A 19922-nucleotide genomic window follows, 5' to 3' on the forward strand; every position below is an offset into this window, starting at 1 on the left:
GTATAGCCTCACTTACTCCCATCATAACCACCTTGTTTTATATGGACAAGATCGGAATTTGGCTGAGCTGTCAACTTCCGTATTCCTATCTCAAGGTCTGTGTTCTGAAGCACATTTATACTTGGCTATTTCTTTATTCGTTGTAGCTCAATGATTAATGTGGCCTTTGTTATGAACAGTATGCATCTGCCAACATATCCTGACATTTGGCAGATATTTTGTTAGTGATGGTCTATTTTCAATGCACCATACCTTTGTTGGGCCTGAAAACCGCAGCAGACATTTTGATCCTGAGTCAGACATCTGATGCACACTTCCATACCTCATTCTGTGCCATTTAAACCTTTATACTTGTCCATTCTTTTGACAAGTTCGCACAGGTTCATCATGTCTTGGTACCTACTTATCTGCTTTAAGAGCACATATTAAACTCTCAGAAAGTATGTATGTTCTTTGTTTTCAAATTGAAACAGTTTCCTGAGAAATGCATTTTTTCCAAAGCTGAGGTTGGATAACTCTACGTCTTTATTGAAGATACTACACACTACTATTAATTAAAATAAAGTCTGCATTTTGCTACATTTTTGTTTATCATAACACCCTGAGAGTGGCAAAGTTCATATTGCTTGATGATTGGACATGTGTCTTTCCGTACACATGGCTATATTACTATTAGTACATTCAATTTTTTTATTGTTTGCTGCTCTTTTTCATGTTTGTTGGCTTTTTATTGGGCAAAGTTATAAAATTAGTCACTTCATGCTATAGATTATTAATTTCAGTGGTTCCTTATATTTACATCTTTCACAACTGGATATAAGGAAGAACATGTTTAAGTCCAGCAAATTAGTATCCTGGATGGTCACAGAAAACTCACTTTAAGATTGAGTCACCAGCCTTACACTTCATAACAGTTCTGAATAGAATAACGCTCATATTGAAAATATATGATTGTTCCTAAAGATGCATATGATTTAGATAGATAAAACTTTATTTGTACCCAGGGAAATTTGTTTTTTTTTTACAGAAGCTTTTTAAATAAGTAAATATATAAACAGATAGAGAGATAAATTGATAAATATACACACTTTAGTTTGAACACACACCAGAATGACTATAAATCAGGAAAATTAAAAAGAAAGAAGACTTGGCTGTCACAGTTACAGTAAGGCATTACTGCTGTTGGTATAAAGGAGCCCCCATAGTGTTTCTTGACACACGTCTGCTGAATGATTCTTGGGCTGAAAATCTTCAAACTTAGTGTGTTAGAGAAAGGATGGGCAGCATTGTCTATAATGGCACTCAGTTTTGTTTTAATTCTCTCCTTTGCTACGACCTGCAGTGGGTCCACAGTGTGCTCTATAACCGAGCCTGCCCTTTTGATTAGCTTGTTGATTCGGTGATTCTCTTTTGAAATGATGTTACCAGCCCAGCACACCACAGTGTAGAAAATAACATTGGCCATCACAGAGAATGTGAAGGATGTCACTTCTCACATTAAAGGAACATAGTCTCTTAAGGAAAAAGAACCTGCTCTTCCCTTCCTTATATAGTTTTTCTGTGTTCTGAGACCAGTCCAACCTGTGGACCCCCAAGGACTTGTTGTAGTTGACCACCTCTACATCCACTCCTTAAACAGTAACCAGACATAGAGGCTGGTGTGGCAAAAGTCAATTACCAGTTCTTTGGATTTGCTGACATTAAGATACAGACAATTGTCTTTGCACCAAGAAACAAATTTCTTCACCTGACTCCTCTCCTCTGTCTCATCCTCTTCATGAATACGCCCTAAAAGTGCAGAATCATTTAAGAATTTCAACAAGTGACATGACCTGGTGTTATATTTATAGTGAAAGGACTGTTCATTGTGATGCTCCAGTGTTTTTCACATCTGTATAAGAAACACATTCCTCGAGTCTCACAAACTGTGATCTGCTTGACAGATGCCTTACAGATAGTCCATTTCCCATGACACCATAGGTTCATTCACCTGCATATCTTTGAGTATACCCCTTAACAGAGATGAGTGGATGGTATTGAAGGCACTGGAGAAATCAAGAAACAGAATCCTCACAGTGTGCCAGCTTTGTCCTAGTGAGAATAAGCCTTGTGTAGCAGAAAGATAATTGTATCTCCAACTCTAATCTTTGTCCTTGAGGCAAACTGCAGTGGGTCCAGGTTGACCCTACCACAGGATGACTCATATAGTCCAGGACCAGTCTCTTAAAGGTCATGTTTGTGAGACAGAAGTGATCTGTAGTCATTAGATGTAGAGGTGCCTGCCTTCGTTGGAACAGGAACAGACAGCCAGAAGAGGTGACAGAGGTTGGTCAGCACAGGCCTTAAAGGCTTGATGACTGACTCCACCTGGTCTGTGGTAAGAGGTCTGTGACGAAATGTGATTTTTAAATAAGTAATCTAATCCCGGAGCCTGTAAGCGCCAAATGGGTGCGGGAGTGCTTGAGCATGCTCCACTCTGGGGTTGATTACAGTGCTTGGGTGATCGTGCATTCACATGCAAATGCAAGTAGGTTAGTCAGGTGCCTCATTCACACCTCAGAGTGAGTGGAGGACGGCACCTTCACCTAATCAGGCAGGATAAAATGAGACTGCATGGCAGAAAAATCAACAGAGAACAAGAAACATCAGAGAAAAGCCAACAGACAAAGAAAGAGAGCCACGAGAGAGCAGTATTCCGTGGTTAAGCAGAATGAGCCAACCAGTGAGTGAGTAAGAGGCAATGCGGTTGATAGCCCGATGGAAGGGTGAAGGATCAGCACTTTAGGGGCAGATGGTCCCCACTGAAGTTACAGTGGAGTTGGTATGATGGTGTTGGAGTCCTCCACAGGGATCTGAGGGATGCCAGGGGTGAGAAGGAAGATGGGATGAAAGCTGATCCCCAGCAGTCTGGCAGATGCTGATGAATGTACCCAAGACAGGGGTTGGTGAAGAGGATCATGGCTGGTGGAGTCACTGCCAGCTCAAGACCTGGGCTATGGGTGAGGGAGTTGTGCTGGGCTTGTATCGGAATGGAGGAGTAACATTAAGAACCTGATGACTGTTTGTTTTATTTTATATTTTATCACTGGATTTTAACTCACGGATATCACTGTTTTTATTGTATTATGTTATTTTATTTATTCATTTATTTATTCATTGAAGGAAGTTTACTGCACTGTTTGCACTTCTGCTTGAATTTTAAATAAATATACTGAACACTTTTGCACCAACCCCTTGCTGAATGTGTGTGTCCTCATTTGCCCCACTCATCTCGGTTCATGACTGTCAACAGTTACAGGTTGAACAGGTCCAGCAGCTTTTCCTGTGTGTATCTTCCTCAGTTGTCTCCTTACTTGATGTTCATTTATGGACAGTCCACACTGATGGTCAGAGGTGGACTTGTCACTAACCATTCCAGTTGACATGGTAGGAGTTGTTGATGTAGTAGGGATGGTGTGAGGAGACTGGTCATTGAAAGAAAGTGGCAGTAGGAGAGAAAATCTATCAAAAAATTGGTTCAGGACGTTAGCTTTGTCCACTTCTCCTTCAAGCACCTGAGTGCTGGATTGCTTGCGACCCGTGATTATATCCAGACCATTGCATGTTCTAAGCTCAAAAAGTCTTGGCCCTCAACCTTTATAGGCCTGGGTACTGGAAGGATGGGGCTGCCACTGCCCCTCAGGGCAGGGTTAGGCCTCCTCTCCTGGTGACTGGTGAGGGCTGTGGAAAAAAAATCAGCGATAGCACCCCCCTTTCACTCCAGGGTGGTATTTGTCAACTTACCACAGCTGTGCAATGGATCCCAAGCACATGTGTGTGACATTATATATGTTATTTAACTGTTATATTTTATTGTTGATGTTATAATTAATACTGTTTCACTATGAAAGCAAATACAGCCAGAAAAGATAGAATGATTCAATAGAAACTCAACGAGGCATCACAGACATACACACTAAGCACTGTGGTTCATATACATAGCAGCTTGTAAGGCAGATTAGTGAGCACTTATTAGTGTACTGTTTGTTTTCCTTTCCTTCATATATGGATTGAGTTATCGTCATCTGGACAGGGCCAATAGTGTTACACTGTCCTGGGGTCGGTTCACATTTTGCTTGACACGTATTCTAAATTCTTAACTTAGCTGCAATTTTTGTTTGTAAAGTTGAGTTTTAAACACCTGCCCATTAAACAGGGTTCTGCTGGCAAGGCACCACAACCACAGCACCAGTGTTCGACCAGTTTATCACAACAGTTTATTTATTTTTCAAGAATTCCAATTGCCTTCATCTGCTCACTGCTCTTAAATTCATGTACTGCAAAAAAGTTCTACTTTTAAATAATACTTTTTCTGGTTTAGTCCTTACTATTGGCTCTGTAAAATTTCTACATGTTTACACAGATAGGAGAAGTTGTAGTTGGTGTTTTCTTATTACTGAAACATTATGAACAGTTACATATTGAGTTAAAACTAAGATGAAAAAATTTACAAGATAGTGTTTGAAAGTATTACACCTTTCAAGAATGAGATTTCTTTATACTTATGTATTGGTTGAAAGTTCTGTTCAGTTGGCTCAGCTTGCTGCAATTCAGAGTATACTTGTGTGCTCCACATTTGTTAATTGTAATCCATTTATTAGATCGTTTTGCCAGCAATTATTGTTAGACTGCTTTGGCCATCTGGTGTGATTGGAGCTTAACAACTTCCAGATACCAAAGAATGACTTGGGACTAGGACAGTAATGAATGAAAATTCTATTTCTATAAGCGAAAATGTGCCATAGAAGTGCATTAATAACACCATTTTAAAAATGCATAATGATTAAATTAAAAAAATGTACGCATATTATACCCTTCAGGTATTGTACATTAAGAGACTTACTGTTCAATTGTTTTTAATCGTGTGAACCCTGAATACAATGAGGACTGAATGAGGTTATTTATGTTGGTAGAATGCCTAGAGGGGGCTAGGCGGTCTTGTGGCCTTGGAACTCATGTAGTTAAAAAAAACAAATAGGCTTGCGTTAGCCTATTGATAGACACTTAATTCCTCAACTGATAAAAAAAATTGCATTTTTCTGCTGCAATTAGCTGTTGGTTGTATGGGGCCTATGGCTTATTTTAGTTCATACAATATTTCTTACACATAAAATTTTTGAAAGAACTTCCAGATGGACACTTAAACTTTGTATTTAAGCTTCCAGCTAAAATTGTTATTTGCAACAGAACTTGACAGATAATACCAGGACATAAAATTTAGTGTCAGAGAAATATTAAGTCATTTATACTGTAATCTGTAAATAATGCATTCACAAGGTTGTTTTAGTTTGATATAAATACTGTATACATGCTTATTCGCTGTGTGAGTAATGACTAGCATAGTACCTTTCCTCTTTGATTAATTGGTAGATGAGTTATGTGACTTTTTGCTTTCCTTGCTTTCAGGTTTTAATTTTACAGTTATGAGCTTAATTAACTTACCTGGTACAACTGTGACAGCGGCTTAGGTGACTGGACTTTCCCTGGCACACGTGCAGCTCAGCTGGCATTTCAGTAACGTGCATGTGGGATCTGTTCTGCCATTATGTATGGCTATCATGCAAGCAAAAGAGAAAGATATACAAAAATAAAAGTTGAATTAAATTCTCTCAAGGGAAATTTGCAACAGTAAGCTAATCCAAAAACGATGTTGTGTTTCTCTGTTTTAAGATAGGCCATTTTGAAAATTTGCTAATGCTCCTTAATGGAAGTGTTTCAGAAATTGTGTATAGCGTGCTCTGTGTGAGCTTTCTCAATGAAAAATGAACCTTTTCAGCTGATTTTGCTAAGGAATAAATGTACCAAATTTTAGCAAATTCGGTCCACAAGGAACTGAGTTGCTTCATGGGAACTGACAGGCATGACATTGAGAGCACCATAGGTGCATTTCATATTAAGACTGATTGCACCTAAAAAGATAGTGAGAAAATATAGTCACTCCAAGAAAAAAAATAGTAAAAGAAGCTTCAAAATGCTTTTACTTTATATACTAGCTATCCTTTGGAATTTCAAGAAAAATGAAAATGATCACTTTTTTGATGATGTAGCTTTCAAGTTGCCCATAAAAGGCTTTTTAGCTTTCTGCCAGGAAAAAGCAGTTAATCGGTAATAAAGAAAGAGAGATGACTGACTAGAAGAGAGGTATGCCTCAGGCAGTATCTTACTGTTAAACTTCATTAAATTGAAAGTGATTGTTTTTTTCCATTAATATCCATGTACATTAACAGAATTGGCATATTGTAAAACAAGCTGTATCATACACTGGATACACACATTTAATGGCCTGCTTTTAGTTAACATCCATTTTGGATGGTGGATGCAGATATGGAAATGCTTCATCTTTTGCTGGTAGATGCTAAGAAATGTTTTTTCCACATGCCAATGCCTGTTTCTTTTTTCCATATGTTAATCTTTCCTAACGTTAATTAAAATTGTTTGGAGCGGTGCCTTGAGATTGGTACACTAAGATTCACACATCTTTTAAAAAATTGGGACTAATTTGAATGTTCAAGTTACTGTGGAATCAAACCCTTTACTTGGGTAATTGGGTGGAATTTCTGTTCAATAGCTGAACCTTATATCCAGGAGGAGCCTGGTGGATTACATCTTAATAGTGAAAAATGCAGACACTCTTTGTCTTTGCACATGTATTTGTGGAGCCCTTAGACTTTGCCATTCCCAACTATTTGTACTTTGTTTACTTGTAAAAGTATTATGATGGCATACTCTGTAGTGTTTTGTGGAAGATGCTACAAAAGTGTGAAGTTCCAAGGTTGCCGCTGTATTTGTGGAATGAAAGTTGTGTTTGCATGTTTGGCATTAAGATGAATCTGCTTAAAATGGACCTTGCCAATGGTGTGTTTTGTCTCTTCTCATTTTTATGATTTTTAAAGATGGAATATAAAGGTGTGTATCCTGCTTGAGAAGTTTAAAGTTGAATCTCTGTTGCTTGTGGATGATATTTTGACTTGATTCTCTATCTTGCACTAGGATACTTTACAGTCAAATGTGTTGCAGTCTGGATGACAATTAGGATCTCATTAGCATAGTGGCATGGTTCAGTTACCTTGGGGTTTGGTTCACCGGTTTGTGTGAAAGTGACAGTTAAGATTGTCGAAAGAATTGAAACAGAGGCAGCAGATTTATGAAGGTTGCACCAGACCATGATGGTGAGGCAGGAGCTTGTCCTTGGACGAAGCTTTCACTTTACTGTCATGCATCCCCATTCTTAATTATGGTCATGAGTGCTAGGTAGTGACAGAAAGAGTAAAATCACTAGTACTAGAAGTACGGCAATGCAGGAGGACCGTAGTGTACAGCCTCTTCTCCAGATCAAGAGGAACCAGTTGACGTGGTTTAGGAATGTACCATGCATAACCCAGTGGGAAAAGATTCAGGGTCACGTCTATGACATGCTGAATTAATTACATCCACTGAGATCGGGTCATCTGGAAATTACTCAGAATGCAATCAAAAAAGTTGCTGGGAATAAAGTGATCTGGATTATCTATCCTGGTGAAGATTACAGTGGTAATACACCAGGATAGTGAAGGTGAAGTATCTCTGAATCCAGTTTCCGATTACTGTTTTCATTTTTGCATTAGTCTGAATAAAATGCATAGTGGCACACACATTTTTTACAAAAATTATACTCTTAAAGATTTCAAGAAATTAAGGAGAGCACTATTAATTTCATGCTATTGTGCAACACTTCATACAAAGATAAATTGAGACAAGATGCACAATCTTATTGGTCAGGAATAGCAGTAGTGGCTTGCTGCTGGCTTAGTGACGTGCTCTTCATTGACAGTTGTGGATAAATGTTAAGAATTGCTAACTCAGATAGAGCAGGCCATATTCACTATATTCTGTTCCAGTACTGTCATTCTGAGACATTACTGGTTGCAGAGCTTGGCTGTTGAAACTTTGTAAATATCTAAGAGTGTCAAGTGTCAAAATGTCATTAACAATTTTAAAATATGTTAAAAGCTGTTTTTTATTTTGAAAAAGGAACTCTAAAATATAAAAACTGTAATCATTTGTTTATCATTCAAAAGGTTGACATTCATTACAGCAGTAGGTAAAAACCTGCTTCCATGCTCCAACTCTATGAAGTCAGATATAATATTTTCATAATATTAATATTAATATATCAGATCCATTTAAATAGTAAAGATTGGTGATGATCTGCAAAATTCTCTAAAGTGTTTTTCACAGCAAATATTATTCGCCTGTGACCTTGTTCAATGAATATTTTCCTGTAAATTGGCTCTGTGGCTGGCTTAGATCAGAATTTTGTACCACAATGCTTTGCAAGGCCAATGTGACTTCAAAGAGCTATAGCAGCAATACACAGAACTTTCATGCATGTGTACTGTAAGATCATTGCTAAGCTGCTTCTGGTATGCATAATGTCACTCAATTAGTATTTCAGCCTTCCACCCTGCAAAGGAAATAAAAATAAAAAAAACCTGCAGTATTTTCATTTAAGGGGTACATTATGATTATATATGACCCTGTAATTTAATAATAATAATGAAAAATGTATTACTGGAGATATTTGTCGCATAACTAATGTGTGCTCCAATTCTGGAACTCTGTAAGCACAATGATGTATTGCGTATTGGGAGTTTGTGGTCATTCTTGTATTTTGTTTGTGGTTATTGTTCCATCTACGTCTTTTGGTATTTGAGGCATGGTGGTGCAGTGGTTAGCAATGTTTCCTCATAGCTCAGATCACATTTCTGGCCACAATAATCAGTCAAGCATAGTTGGCAGATGTTTTCCATAAACCTCAGGGACAATTAAAACACCTTTACACTATTATAACCTAATCAAAGCTAGTTCAGCTCCTCCTACTCCATTAACTTCAGTGTATTTTGCAGAGTTCTGTGAAGTTCCTGAACATTTCCATGATTTCCCCGTACTCATGGCAAAGTGAACGAAAGAGGGTTTGGTCATCACTAGTAAGGATAAACCAGGGTTAAAATGAGATTGGAGTAGGCCAAGTTTTTATTGTCTTTCATTCCAAATCTAGTAGGGAGACAAGAAGAGAGACAATTTTGATTTTCAAAGCAATCCCCTTAATAGGTGGTGGGGAAACAGAACTAAACTACATTAATTCTAGCTAATATAAACTGTGTGTGCACCAAGTTTGGACAATAAACAGTAATGGTTTGAAATAAAATTGGTTCCATTTTTATTTTTCCAGTTGGAGCACATGCAGGTGAAGAGACTTGCTCATGGTCACACATTGTCAATAGCAGGATTTGAACAGACACTGCCTGCCTTACTATGCCATATTGCCCGTGTTTGCTACCTAGAATGAATTGATTGACTGATTAATTAATTGTAGTTTACAGTTTTTGTATGCAAAACATATTAAATGATTTGTCTCACTGTTTTAAATGTTTTGTAGAGGAATCCGGCCTGTCTCTTTGAAAATGGTTGTTTGTGTATAAATGAAGTTGATCAAATCTTTGTCATCTAGCAGTTGGAAATAGTGGATTGTATTATTTGAACTTAAAGACCGTATCATAATTGCAAGATTGGTGAGAGGGCTAGAAGAGCATCAGCACTAACTGCACAGATTTCTGAAAATGATCAAGAATATGCAAGTTTGCTCATTGCCAGCTCTGTTAATGCTAGCTTTGTTGAAAGAAAGTAAAGAATATGCAGTAGTATATTATCAACAGCACTATGCTAGGTATTTGTTACTGTTTTTTCAAAAAAGAATGAAAGCCATTAGAGTGTGCTTCCTACAGTTCAATCTGAACAACTGAACAATGATGTCAAGGTCCTGGTGACGGTTTTAGTATAACAGACAGACTGCTCACTTTTATGTTATCATGAAATCAGACTGAATTTCGTGAAGATATGCATCTATTGTCATTGTAAACCTTTGATTGCTGTTTAGCATAACATTCTGTATACCTCTACAATATGTAAGCATCCAGAAGTCCTGCTGCAAACTAAGAAAAAGGTTTTGGAGGACTTATAGGGGGTATGTTTTTACTGTACAATCAGATCAGACACAACATAGGTTGTTGTAATAAATTATTATATCCCAGCCCTCAAGTCTCTTTTCATATAATCATTTTTTATTCTGACTGTTTCACTCTAAAATGTACACCCAAACTGGGTTGTTCAATTCTATTTGCAATTATTGTTGAATCCATGGCTATGCACTTTCACAAGCAGACAAAGATCTTCTTCTTCTTCTTTTGGCTACTCCCGTTAGGGGCTGCTACAGCGGATCATCTTCCTCCATATCTTTCTGTCCTCTGCATCTTGCTCTGTTATACCCATCACCTGCATGTCCTCTCTCATCACATCCATAAACCTCCTCTTAGGCCTTCCTCAAATCAACGCAATCTCTCCTCTCTGACTTTGTCTCCCAACCTTCTAACCTGAGCTGACCCTCTAATGTCCTCACTTCTAATCCTGTCCATCCTCGTCCCACCCAATGCAAATCTTAGCATAATTTAACTCTGTCACCTCTAGCTCTGTCTCCTGCTGGTCTCACTAATTTGCTGACTCACTGTGATTTATGATTGATTGTGTCACACAAAAAAACTGTTAATTTTGTTTACCACTGTCTATAGTAAATTAAGTGACCAAACTCACTGAAAATGAGACATTATTCATATACTGTGTACTTATTTTATAGAATCCTCTTCCTACTGTTTTAAATGTTGCTAAGACTAAGTTATACAAAAGCATTAAGGACACTATTAAATAGAAAAATATTTTGGTTTGGAAAAGGATGCAATATGAAGCATGTTTTGTGTGTTGCTTTGATAATAATCACAGTGAATGTATTGAGTTCAATAAAAATTTGATCATGAAGAAAAGAGGTTATACAGGACATGAATATAATGAATTAAAAATGTAAAGTTTTATTAGTATATTTTTAAGTTGCATTTTTTTTTTCTTGGTTTACAGCCCGATTTTCCCCATACAAGCCAGCGGATATCATGCTCAAGCCCCTGCTTTTTGAAGTGCCAAGCATAACTACAGATTCAGTGTTCATCGGAAGAGACTGGGTCTTTCAGCTCCTGGAGGAGAAACTACAGACCTCCGAGACGACTGAAAACAGAGGGGCAGTTATTGTGGGCAACGTCGGCTTTGGCAAAACAGCCATAATATCACGGCTAGTGGCACTCAGCTGCCATGGAGGCAGAATGAGGCAAATTGCTTCTAACAGCCCGAGCGCCTCCCCAAAAAGTAAGATTATTATTATCTCTGTCTGTCTTTCTCTGTGGTTTCTACAACAGCACTCACTGTATGAAAATTCTGTGCATCAGTAAATTCTTTAAATCAGGAGTAGCATTTCACAGAATTATTTCCAGTCCTGGTCCCAGTAAAGCCCTGTGACCTCTGATTTTTTAATTGATTCTCTGATTAACTTCTTAAAGGAATACTCCACCCAGAACGTTTTTTTTTAATCTGTTACTTACCCGTGCTGTTTGAAGTAATGGCCAAAAAAAACTTTTAATTGATTTTTTTAAGAAGAACAGAGTTGACGCAGTAGGCTTTGATGGGGGCCAATTCTGAATAAACAACAAACTATATCAAAACGTCCTTGAAAAAATCTCAATTTACTTATGTCACATAATCCATATGTCAGGTATCCAGTGCTTATAACGTCCTAAACATGTTTATTTTTGCTAAAATATTAGTAAATAAACAACTTTAAACTAGGAACTAGGAAAATCCTCTTGTGAACAGCTGGGAAGTGCACTCAAACGAGAGTTATCTTTTGAATTGTAAACCCACCACCCCCCTAATTAATTGATCAAAATGCCTGCCCAGTAATATGTCAATCATTCCCTGCATGGTGCTTCACATCGTATTAATTTTGCAGAGTGTAGTCTGAGAGAGGAGTACAATTAGTAAAGATATGAGATTGAAAACATTATCAGGTGCAAAGGAGGCATTGTATTTGTGCATATTTAGGATGCAGAAAGTCAATTCAGCTGTGCAGCTTGATAGATTGCCATTGAAGAACCCAGAAGTATGACTTATCAACCAACGCATAAGGGAAGAGGCAGGATCTTAGTTTGAAGAATTGATCTCGTGTGAATGTCTTCCATAGCAGTTCACAAGAGGATTTTCCAGTAATGTTTTATTCAACAATTTTTAGCAAAAATAAATGGTACGTTGTGAGCAAATGATCACATATCTATCTTATGGATTATGCAACATAAGTTTTTTCATGGATATTTTGATAATTGCTGTTTGTTCGTCCTGGGTCCGATTTGAAGCCTGTAATGTCAAGAACTTTGCTATCTTCGTTCTCCATAAAAATATGAGATCAAACATTTTTGTCAGCCATTACTGTGAGCATTAGATAAAAAAGGTAACAGATAACATATCATCTTTGGGTGAAGTATTATTTTAATAATGGATTTCAAAATGTGTGTCATTCCATTTTAGGAACCCTGATTTTCCATTGCAGGGTTAGGGATAACAGGAACTAACCTTGAATGAGATGCCAGTTCCTCACTGGCCATGCATATTGAAATAAATCAGTAATTGATGTAAATGATGTGCATCATTTATTTAAATAGTATTTGATTATCTTTATGGGTTATGTTTGAGGAGAGGAATCAGTAGTAGTTTTCCCATTAAGCAACTGAGTAGAATCTTCCTAAATAATTATGCTGCAATCATCATTTGTTACTTTGTTTTGTGTTTGATTCTATATAAAATTGCCTTCAGTTTTTAGAACCTGCTCAGCACTTTGACTGTTCCAAAGGAAATTCACTGCTTAGATGTTTTATATATATAAATTATTCCACTTTGGCAAGTCTCTAGATATTATAAATTTACAGTAATAAGTGTCATTAGTGGCTGGTTTTGGAGACTCAAGTCACTTAACAATATTTGTTGGCTTTGCCGCTGCCTTGTAATGTCACTTTTAAATAGACCAAAGTATTGAACTTGATCCAGAGAGCTGCACAGTTAGGTTCATGTCAGTAAGGCTCAGTTTGATTCGATACTTGTAAATACATCAGTGTTACTGTTCATAACAAGTGTGTTACTGTAGCAACATACCATATGGATAAAATATTAAAAAAATAAGTATATCACAAGGTGCAGCATTGCATGTACTGTTTATTCGTCTGTTTTGTTTGACTTTTCTCTGCTTCCTGCCTTGTTTTACATTGTGCTATATCACAGTTTTTGTTTTACAAATTATTGTAAAAGGTCTCCAATGATGAACATTACCTCTAGGAAAGTTCCTTTTTTGAAAGTACAAAATATTTTAATGTTGTCATTCTTTGGTATAAGACATTGAGACTCATACTACATGGACACAGAGCCGTCATAATAAGGGGGTCCTACTCAAATAAAACTAAGTAGATTACTTGAAGTATATGTGCATAGGAAAATCTCAGCCTTTAGAAATGTATGAAAAGGGATTCAAGTTTTTTACTTCAGTTTGAGATACACAACAGATTGCTAGCAAATAAAATAAGTAAACATTTGGGGGGAGAGCAAGCACAGAGATGAGACGAGAAGAAGCTAGCATGGTGGGCAGGAAGAGCTTAGAGTGAATGATCTAGTAGAAGGAAACCAAAGAAATTCCAAGGGACACCATTGTTCTTCCAACCAGAAAAGTGTTAAATCTATACACTTGATAAACTGTCCGAAAGGGCAGGACAGCACTTAGCACTTTGGATGCATTTCCCAGCTGCTTCTGCCCTTTGCCCAGTCATACAGGTGGTTCTGTCTCTGCCTTAATCCACTAACCTGGGGTCAGAGGCAACTTGTATGCCCACTGGCCCTCGACTCTGCAAGAACACACACCCAGGCAGATGGTCCCTCGACACGTCTCCTGGCTGCTAAAGTACTCTATCAGTGGTGTGTCTGTAAAACAACGATCATGGAGCTGCTTTTATTTCAGCTTCTCCAGGTATTTCCATCCTTCTTGGATAGGTCTCGACCACATGAGGAGCGTGTCTGGACCCAGGGGCATGACACAGCTATTTCCATGGCGCACCAGTGGAAAAACACTTATGTAGAGTATAATTATCAAGTTATTGATGGTGATTAACAATTGAGGATAGTATTTGCGGAGTTTTAACACAAGTTTTCATGTATGCCCATTTAACAGATGCTTATTCTTTCAATTAAATCAGTCTTTAGCAGTGCATTCAAAGTCAACAGTTGTTTCAATTGTTTTTTACTTTGACATGTCTGTGTCTCATATGCTATGCCAATTTGAGAATTAATACATTGGCCTTATTTTCTTATTGCCTTCTTTTAAACTTGCTTTTAGGAAGGCATTCAAATTCAGGCTGTACTTGCTCAAGTAGTATTTTGTTAAAAGCTCAGCTTTAAGGTCATTGTTTAAGGTTTAAACTATTCCATTCATTTGTTTTAAATCCCGTTGTGTTGATAAGTTTGTGATTTAGTGTGTATTTACAGTGGGATGCAAAGGTTTGGGCAACCTTGTTAATAGTCATTATTTTCCTGTATAAATCGTTGGTTGTTACGATAAAAAATGTCAGTTAAATATATCATATAGGAGACACACACTGTGATATTTGAGAAGTGAAATGAAGTTTATTGGATTTACAGAAAATGTGCAATAATTGTTCAAACAAAATCAGGCAGGTGCATAAATTTGGGCACCACAAAAAAGAAATGAAATCAATATTTAGTAGATCCGCCTTTTGCAGAAATTACAGCCTCTAAACGCTTCCTGTAGGTTCCAATGAGAGTCTGGATTGTGGTTGAAGGTATTTTGGACCATTCCTCTTTACAAAACATCTCTAGTTCATTCAGGTTTGATGGCTTCCGAGCATGGACAGCTCTCTTTAACTCACACCACAGATTTTCAATTATATTTAGGTCTGGGGACTGAGATGGCCATTCCAGAACGTTGTACTTGTTCGTCTGCATGAATGCCTTAGTGGATTTTGAGCAGTGTTTCGGGTCGTTGTCTTGTTGAAAAATCCAGCCCTGGCGCAGCTTCAGCTTTGTCACTGATTCCTGGACATTGGTCTCCAGAATCTGCTGATACTGAGTGGAATCCATGCGTCCCTCAACTTTGACAAGATTCCCAGTCCCTGCACTGGCCACACAGCCCCACAGCATGATGGAACCACTACCATATTTTACTGTAGGTAGCAGGTGTTTTTCTTGGAATGCTGTGTTCTTTTTCCTCCATGCATAACGCCCCTTGTTATGCCCAAATAACTCAATTTTAGTTTCATCAGTCCACAGCACCTTATTCCAAAATGAAGCTGGCTTGTCCAAATACCTCAAGCGGCTCTGTTTGTGCTGTGGGCGGAGAAAAGGCTTCCTCTGCATCACTCTCGCATACACCATCTCCTTGTGTAAAGTGTGCCGAATGGTTGAACGATGCACAGTGACTCCATCTGCTGCAAGATGATGTTGTAGGTCTTTGGTGCTGGTCTGTGGGTTGACTCTGACTGTTCTCACCATTCGTCGCTTCTGTCTATCCGAAATCTTTCTTGGTCTGCCACTTGAGCCTTAACTTGAACTGAGCCTGTGGTCTTCCATTTCCTCATTATGTTCCTAACTGTGGAAACAGACAACTTAAATCTCTGGGACAGCTTTCTGTATCCTTCCCGTAAACCATGATGGTGAACAATCTTTGTCTTCAGGTCATTTGAGAGTTGTTTTGTGACCCCCATGTTGCTACTCTTCAGAGAAAATTAAAGGAGGAGGGAAACTTACAGTTGACCCCCTTAAATACTCTTTCTCATTATAGGATTCACCTGTGTATGTAGGTCAGGGGTCACTGAGCTTACCAAGCCAATTTGAGTTCCAATAATTAGTTCTAAAAGTTTTGGAATCAATAAAATGACAACGGTGCCCAAATTTATGCACCTGCCTGATTTTGTTTGAACAATTATTGCACACTTTCTGTAAATCCAATAAACTTCATTTCACTTCTCAAATATCACTGTGTGTGTCTCCTATATGATATATTTAACTGACATTTTTTATCCTAGCAACCAACGATTTATACAGGAAAATAATGACTATTAACAAGGTTGGCAAAACTTTTGCATCCCACTGTACTTCATGATTAATGTATTATTTTATAATTAAATGTTTTAATATTAAATTACATTAATCACAATCAATTACATACATTTATACGATTAATTTTTTTAATTGATTTCCAAGCAAAAGATATATATATATATATATATATATATATATATATATATATATATATATATATATATACACACACACACACACACACACACACACATACAAAGTTAAACCTTTTCATTTTGTTAGGCTATTCACATTTTGTCTTCAGTGATATAGCTCTGTTTGTTTCACCTCCTTTGGTATCCAAGAGCAACCAGTTTGACAAAAATGAAACATGTCATATATTTTGTTCTTTTTGACACCACCAATAAGAAATGTGCAAATCAGGATTTTTAGTTTTAATTAAGATGGCTGATCTTTTCACAACTGTGTTGCTGTATCTGATTTATTTGTCAATTTTAGGGCATGCCATTTCCACAAGCATCATTTGGAGCATTTAGACTGAGATGAGATGAGTCTTTTATTGTTGAGCTAGTGAAATGTAATATTTTACGTTATTACACAGTGTAGTATTAACAAAATAATAAGTGAGGGTCAAAGATGAAAAACAAAACACAACACAAGGAATGCATGTGCCTAGGCTGATTGGAGATGGAGTACAAGAGTACAGTTCTCTTGTTGCCTCTCTCATTTGACATTCTTTAACTGTCTTCCCACTGTTGAACTTATGCTTCTGCCTTCAGCTCTGTTGTTTTTAAATTAGGGAGCACCTATATTGTACATTAGTTACTTCTAAACAATGTATTGGAATCATTAGAAGTGCCAGGATTGGCCCCCTACAGCCATGCCCTTTGTGTCCCAGCACCACTGTGTAATGGTTTGCTATTAAACAGCCGGATACACCCCTGCTACCACTTGCTATTTACAATGGCAGGGGTATACTGTCCCTTTGAGACAGACCAGATGAGCTAGCTACTTATTGTTCTCTGTTCCTGATCTTTACCTGCCTTTACTTATGGCCTTATTCCTTCTGTTAAGCTGGAAGCCAACACCCAAGTTTGTGGCCAGTCTTCTGTGAGTTCATTTACATGAACTGGAAGAATCCAATTGGGTGAGAGCTTCAAGGCTGAATGAATTGAAACATAAACATAATATTACAGATTTAACATTTTAATGTAAAATAAGTAAGCAGCCATGTTCTTCTGTTATTCACTAGGGAGAATTCAGCAATATTTGCAGTTGATGATTATGTAAGAAGCTGTAGTTCACTATACAGGGGTTTTTGTTGTTTTGCAGATGGGGATGTAAGTTTGGATCTTCCGCTTAGCCAGCTGCCCAAGCCAACATTGCCTTCTAGCGTCAACAACACGATGAAGAATAATAGTTGCCCCGGGACCCCAGAAATGCAACGGCGAAACGAAGAAGCAGTGAAACGTCTTGCCACAAAGGTTGGTAGCTCTTGCACTGGTCTTGATTTCAAAGTTCAACACCATTAGTGAAATATGTGTACTGCTGCATAAATGTGGTGGGTTAGATTAATATTCCAGTATTTTCTATTAAACTGGGTGTTCTTGTGTAAATATTTCTTGAGTTTATTTTGACCTTCAAGTCAGATATTCCTTTCATTTTGTTTAATGCAGGTGCAGAGATATAGATTTTATACAGTGTTTGATGTTCTCAGCTATGTGTTAACACATTATTAAACATTCATCACCAGAGCTTTGCTGAATGTGCTGTCAGATAAAGTGGACGCTGAAGCTCAGCGTAGTCATGTATAATGCTGCTGGTGCAGCTTTTGAGATTTGCTTGGATTGAGGGACTTCTAACTACCAGTCAGTCTGGCAAAAATCATTTTGCTCTTGCCTAATATTACAAGGACCACTCAGCACTCCTGTAGTATAAGTAAGACTCCTGCACAAATACTGTTCTTTTGCATGAGAATCTAAGCTATAATTTTTGTAGACTGGATGAAGTAAATTGTCCATCCGAAGTAGCAGTTTTAGGAACTTGGTAAAATATATAAAATTAAATCTGAGGTTATATGCAGTTGTCTATTAAATAAGGTTGTTATTTATAACTTTTTTGCATGCTGGTAGCTTATTGTGTGAATTTTAAAGTTTTACCTCAGAAGAACTCTTAACACATCTTTTTCATTATGCACAGACCACTAGTTTGGAATCACTGTAGCGATGCAGATAATTTATATAAAAGCATTTTATATATAGTATATACTGAATAACTTTAACATATACTGTATGTTTATTATAATTTATGTTTCGAATGAAGCAAAATCAGTGATCACTATCTGTTTTTCTATAACTATTAGTGTATGTTTTTCTGTTTGTTACATACACCTGGGTGCCACTGGTTGCTTCTTCTGTATGTGGCACACATTATGCCTTAGGCTTTATCTCTCATGTATTGGACTTTAGCTCATAAGCTATTGTAGTTCACCTATATCCCCACCAGAAATTGACTTTTGTCTAAGCTGACATGCTGACTTCCATCCTTCCCCCTCACCCCTTTGCTGCCATTCATTTGGACAGCAAAGAAGGAAACGGCATTAATCGAAGTAGAAAAGGAAACCTGTTGGACTGGTCTGAGATAATAGTGCTTAGTTCCTCTTGCTTACTGAATCTTGAACTTAACCTAATGCAGATTTAATCAGATTTGATTTGGATTGTTTGTCACAAAATCATTTTATGCTTCTTCAAATGCTTTTATGTTTAAAGCAGAGTCGGCAGCAGAAGAAATGGAGGCATAATTGGGTCTTAAAATATCTTGTGACCTGTTACCCTGCAGGTTTCACCCATAGTGAAGCATAACCAAACAAAATGATAGCTACAGAATACCATATTCATTTTGCTGTTAACATATCAAGAAAACAGAAATTTAAACACTGCCAATTCTTATCCAGTGTAAAAAATATTCTAGCGCTGTCATGTCTGCAGGGAGCTCAGTGGTTAAACATTTATTTGATGAATACTGAAGTTTCTGTAACCGTGAACTTAATCAACTTATACCCTTTTCCAAATTGTTGCATTGAGCTTTTAACAGTATACCTAAATAATTAAATAAATAGTTAAAAGGTAATAGCACAATTTATAAATCAGAGTGTTCAGTTAAACTGGAATGTTTAAAAATGTTCTTCTTTTCTGTTCACCATTTTAAACATGATCTGTACCATAATAACAATGTTGAAGGTTGTCCATGTTTTTCCACTCTGCGTTGCCCCGTTCAAGTGTTCAGTCCAGTCATGAGCTTTTGTTGGCTTATACATTTACATTTCTCAAAATGTCATCCTGGTCTTTTGGTGATGTAAATTTTAAATTATTTGGTTTTATGTTTTCCCACTCCAACTATTGTAGGGAAAAGATGACTAGTTTCCTAAAGATAAACTCTTAGAATCAGTTGCTTTTATTTTGGAAAAAATTCAAAAGTCATGCTTGGTGTCTTTTGCCTTGGCTGCTAATACTGTCACTTCTGACAACTGCTTTTTAAAATTTTGTCAATTTAGAAGCAACGCATTGGTACCATGAGTAGTGCTGCCCAACATCCTCGGTTCAAATTCTGTGCTCACTCATTGTACATGTGGAATCTGCACAATGTTGTCAATGTATGTGTAAGCTTTCCTCCAGGGATGGCTGTTTTCCTCTCACATCCCAACAGACATGTTGGTTAGGTTAATTGACAATTTCAACTTTACTTCTGTGTGAACATGTGCATGACCCTGAGATGGACTGGCTTATTTTCCAGGCCTGGCTCCTGCCTAGTGTTCAGTGACTGGAAAGGCTCTGGTCCTCTGCAATGCTGAAATGATTTAAGCAGGTTTGAGAATG

The 19922-nt window shown here is 37.4% G+C and overlaps 1 protein-coding gene across 4 annotated transcripts in view; it reads left to right on the forward strand.

Annotated features, from left to right (window-relative positions):
* Positions 1 to 19922, forward strand: part of LOC120531758 (protein TANC1-like) — a 539293-nt gene that overhangs the window by 379241 nt on the left and 140130 nt on the right. For all 4 annotated transcript variants that reach the window (XM_039757454.1, XM_039757458.1, XM_039757456.1 and 1 more), the window contains exons 10-11: positions 10984 to 11265; positions 17380 to 17531. In XM_039757454.1, the coding sequence (XP_039613388.1) occupies positions 10984 to 11265; positions 17380 to 17531 (434 nt within the window). The remainder of the gene's footprint in view (positions 1 to 10983; positions 11266 to 17379; positions 17532 to 19922) is intronic.

The sequence above is a fragment of the Polypterus senegalus genome, chromosome 6 (assembly GCF_016835505.1).
Source record: "Polypterus senegalus isolate Bchr_013 chromosome 6, ASM1683550v1, whole genome shotgun sequence".
Classification (NCBI taxonomy): domain Eukaryota; kingdom Metazoa; phylum Chordata; class Cladistia; order Polypteriformes; family Polypteridae; genus Polypterus; species Polypterus senegalus.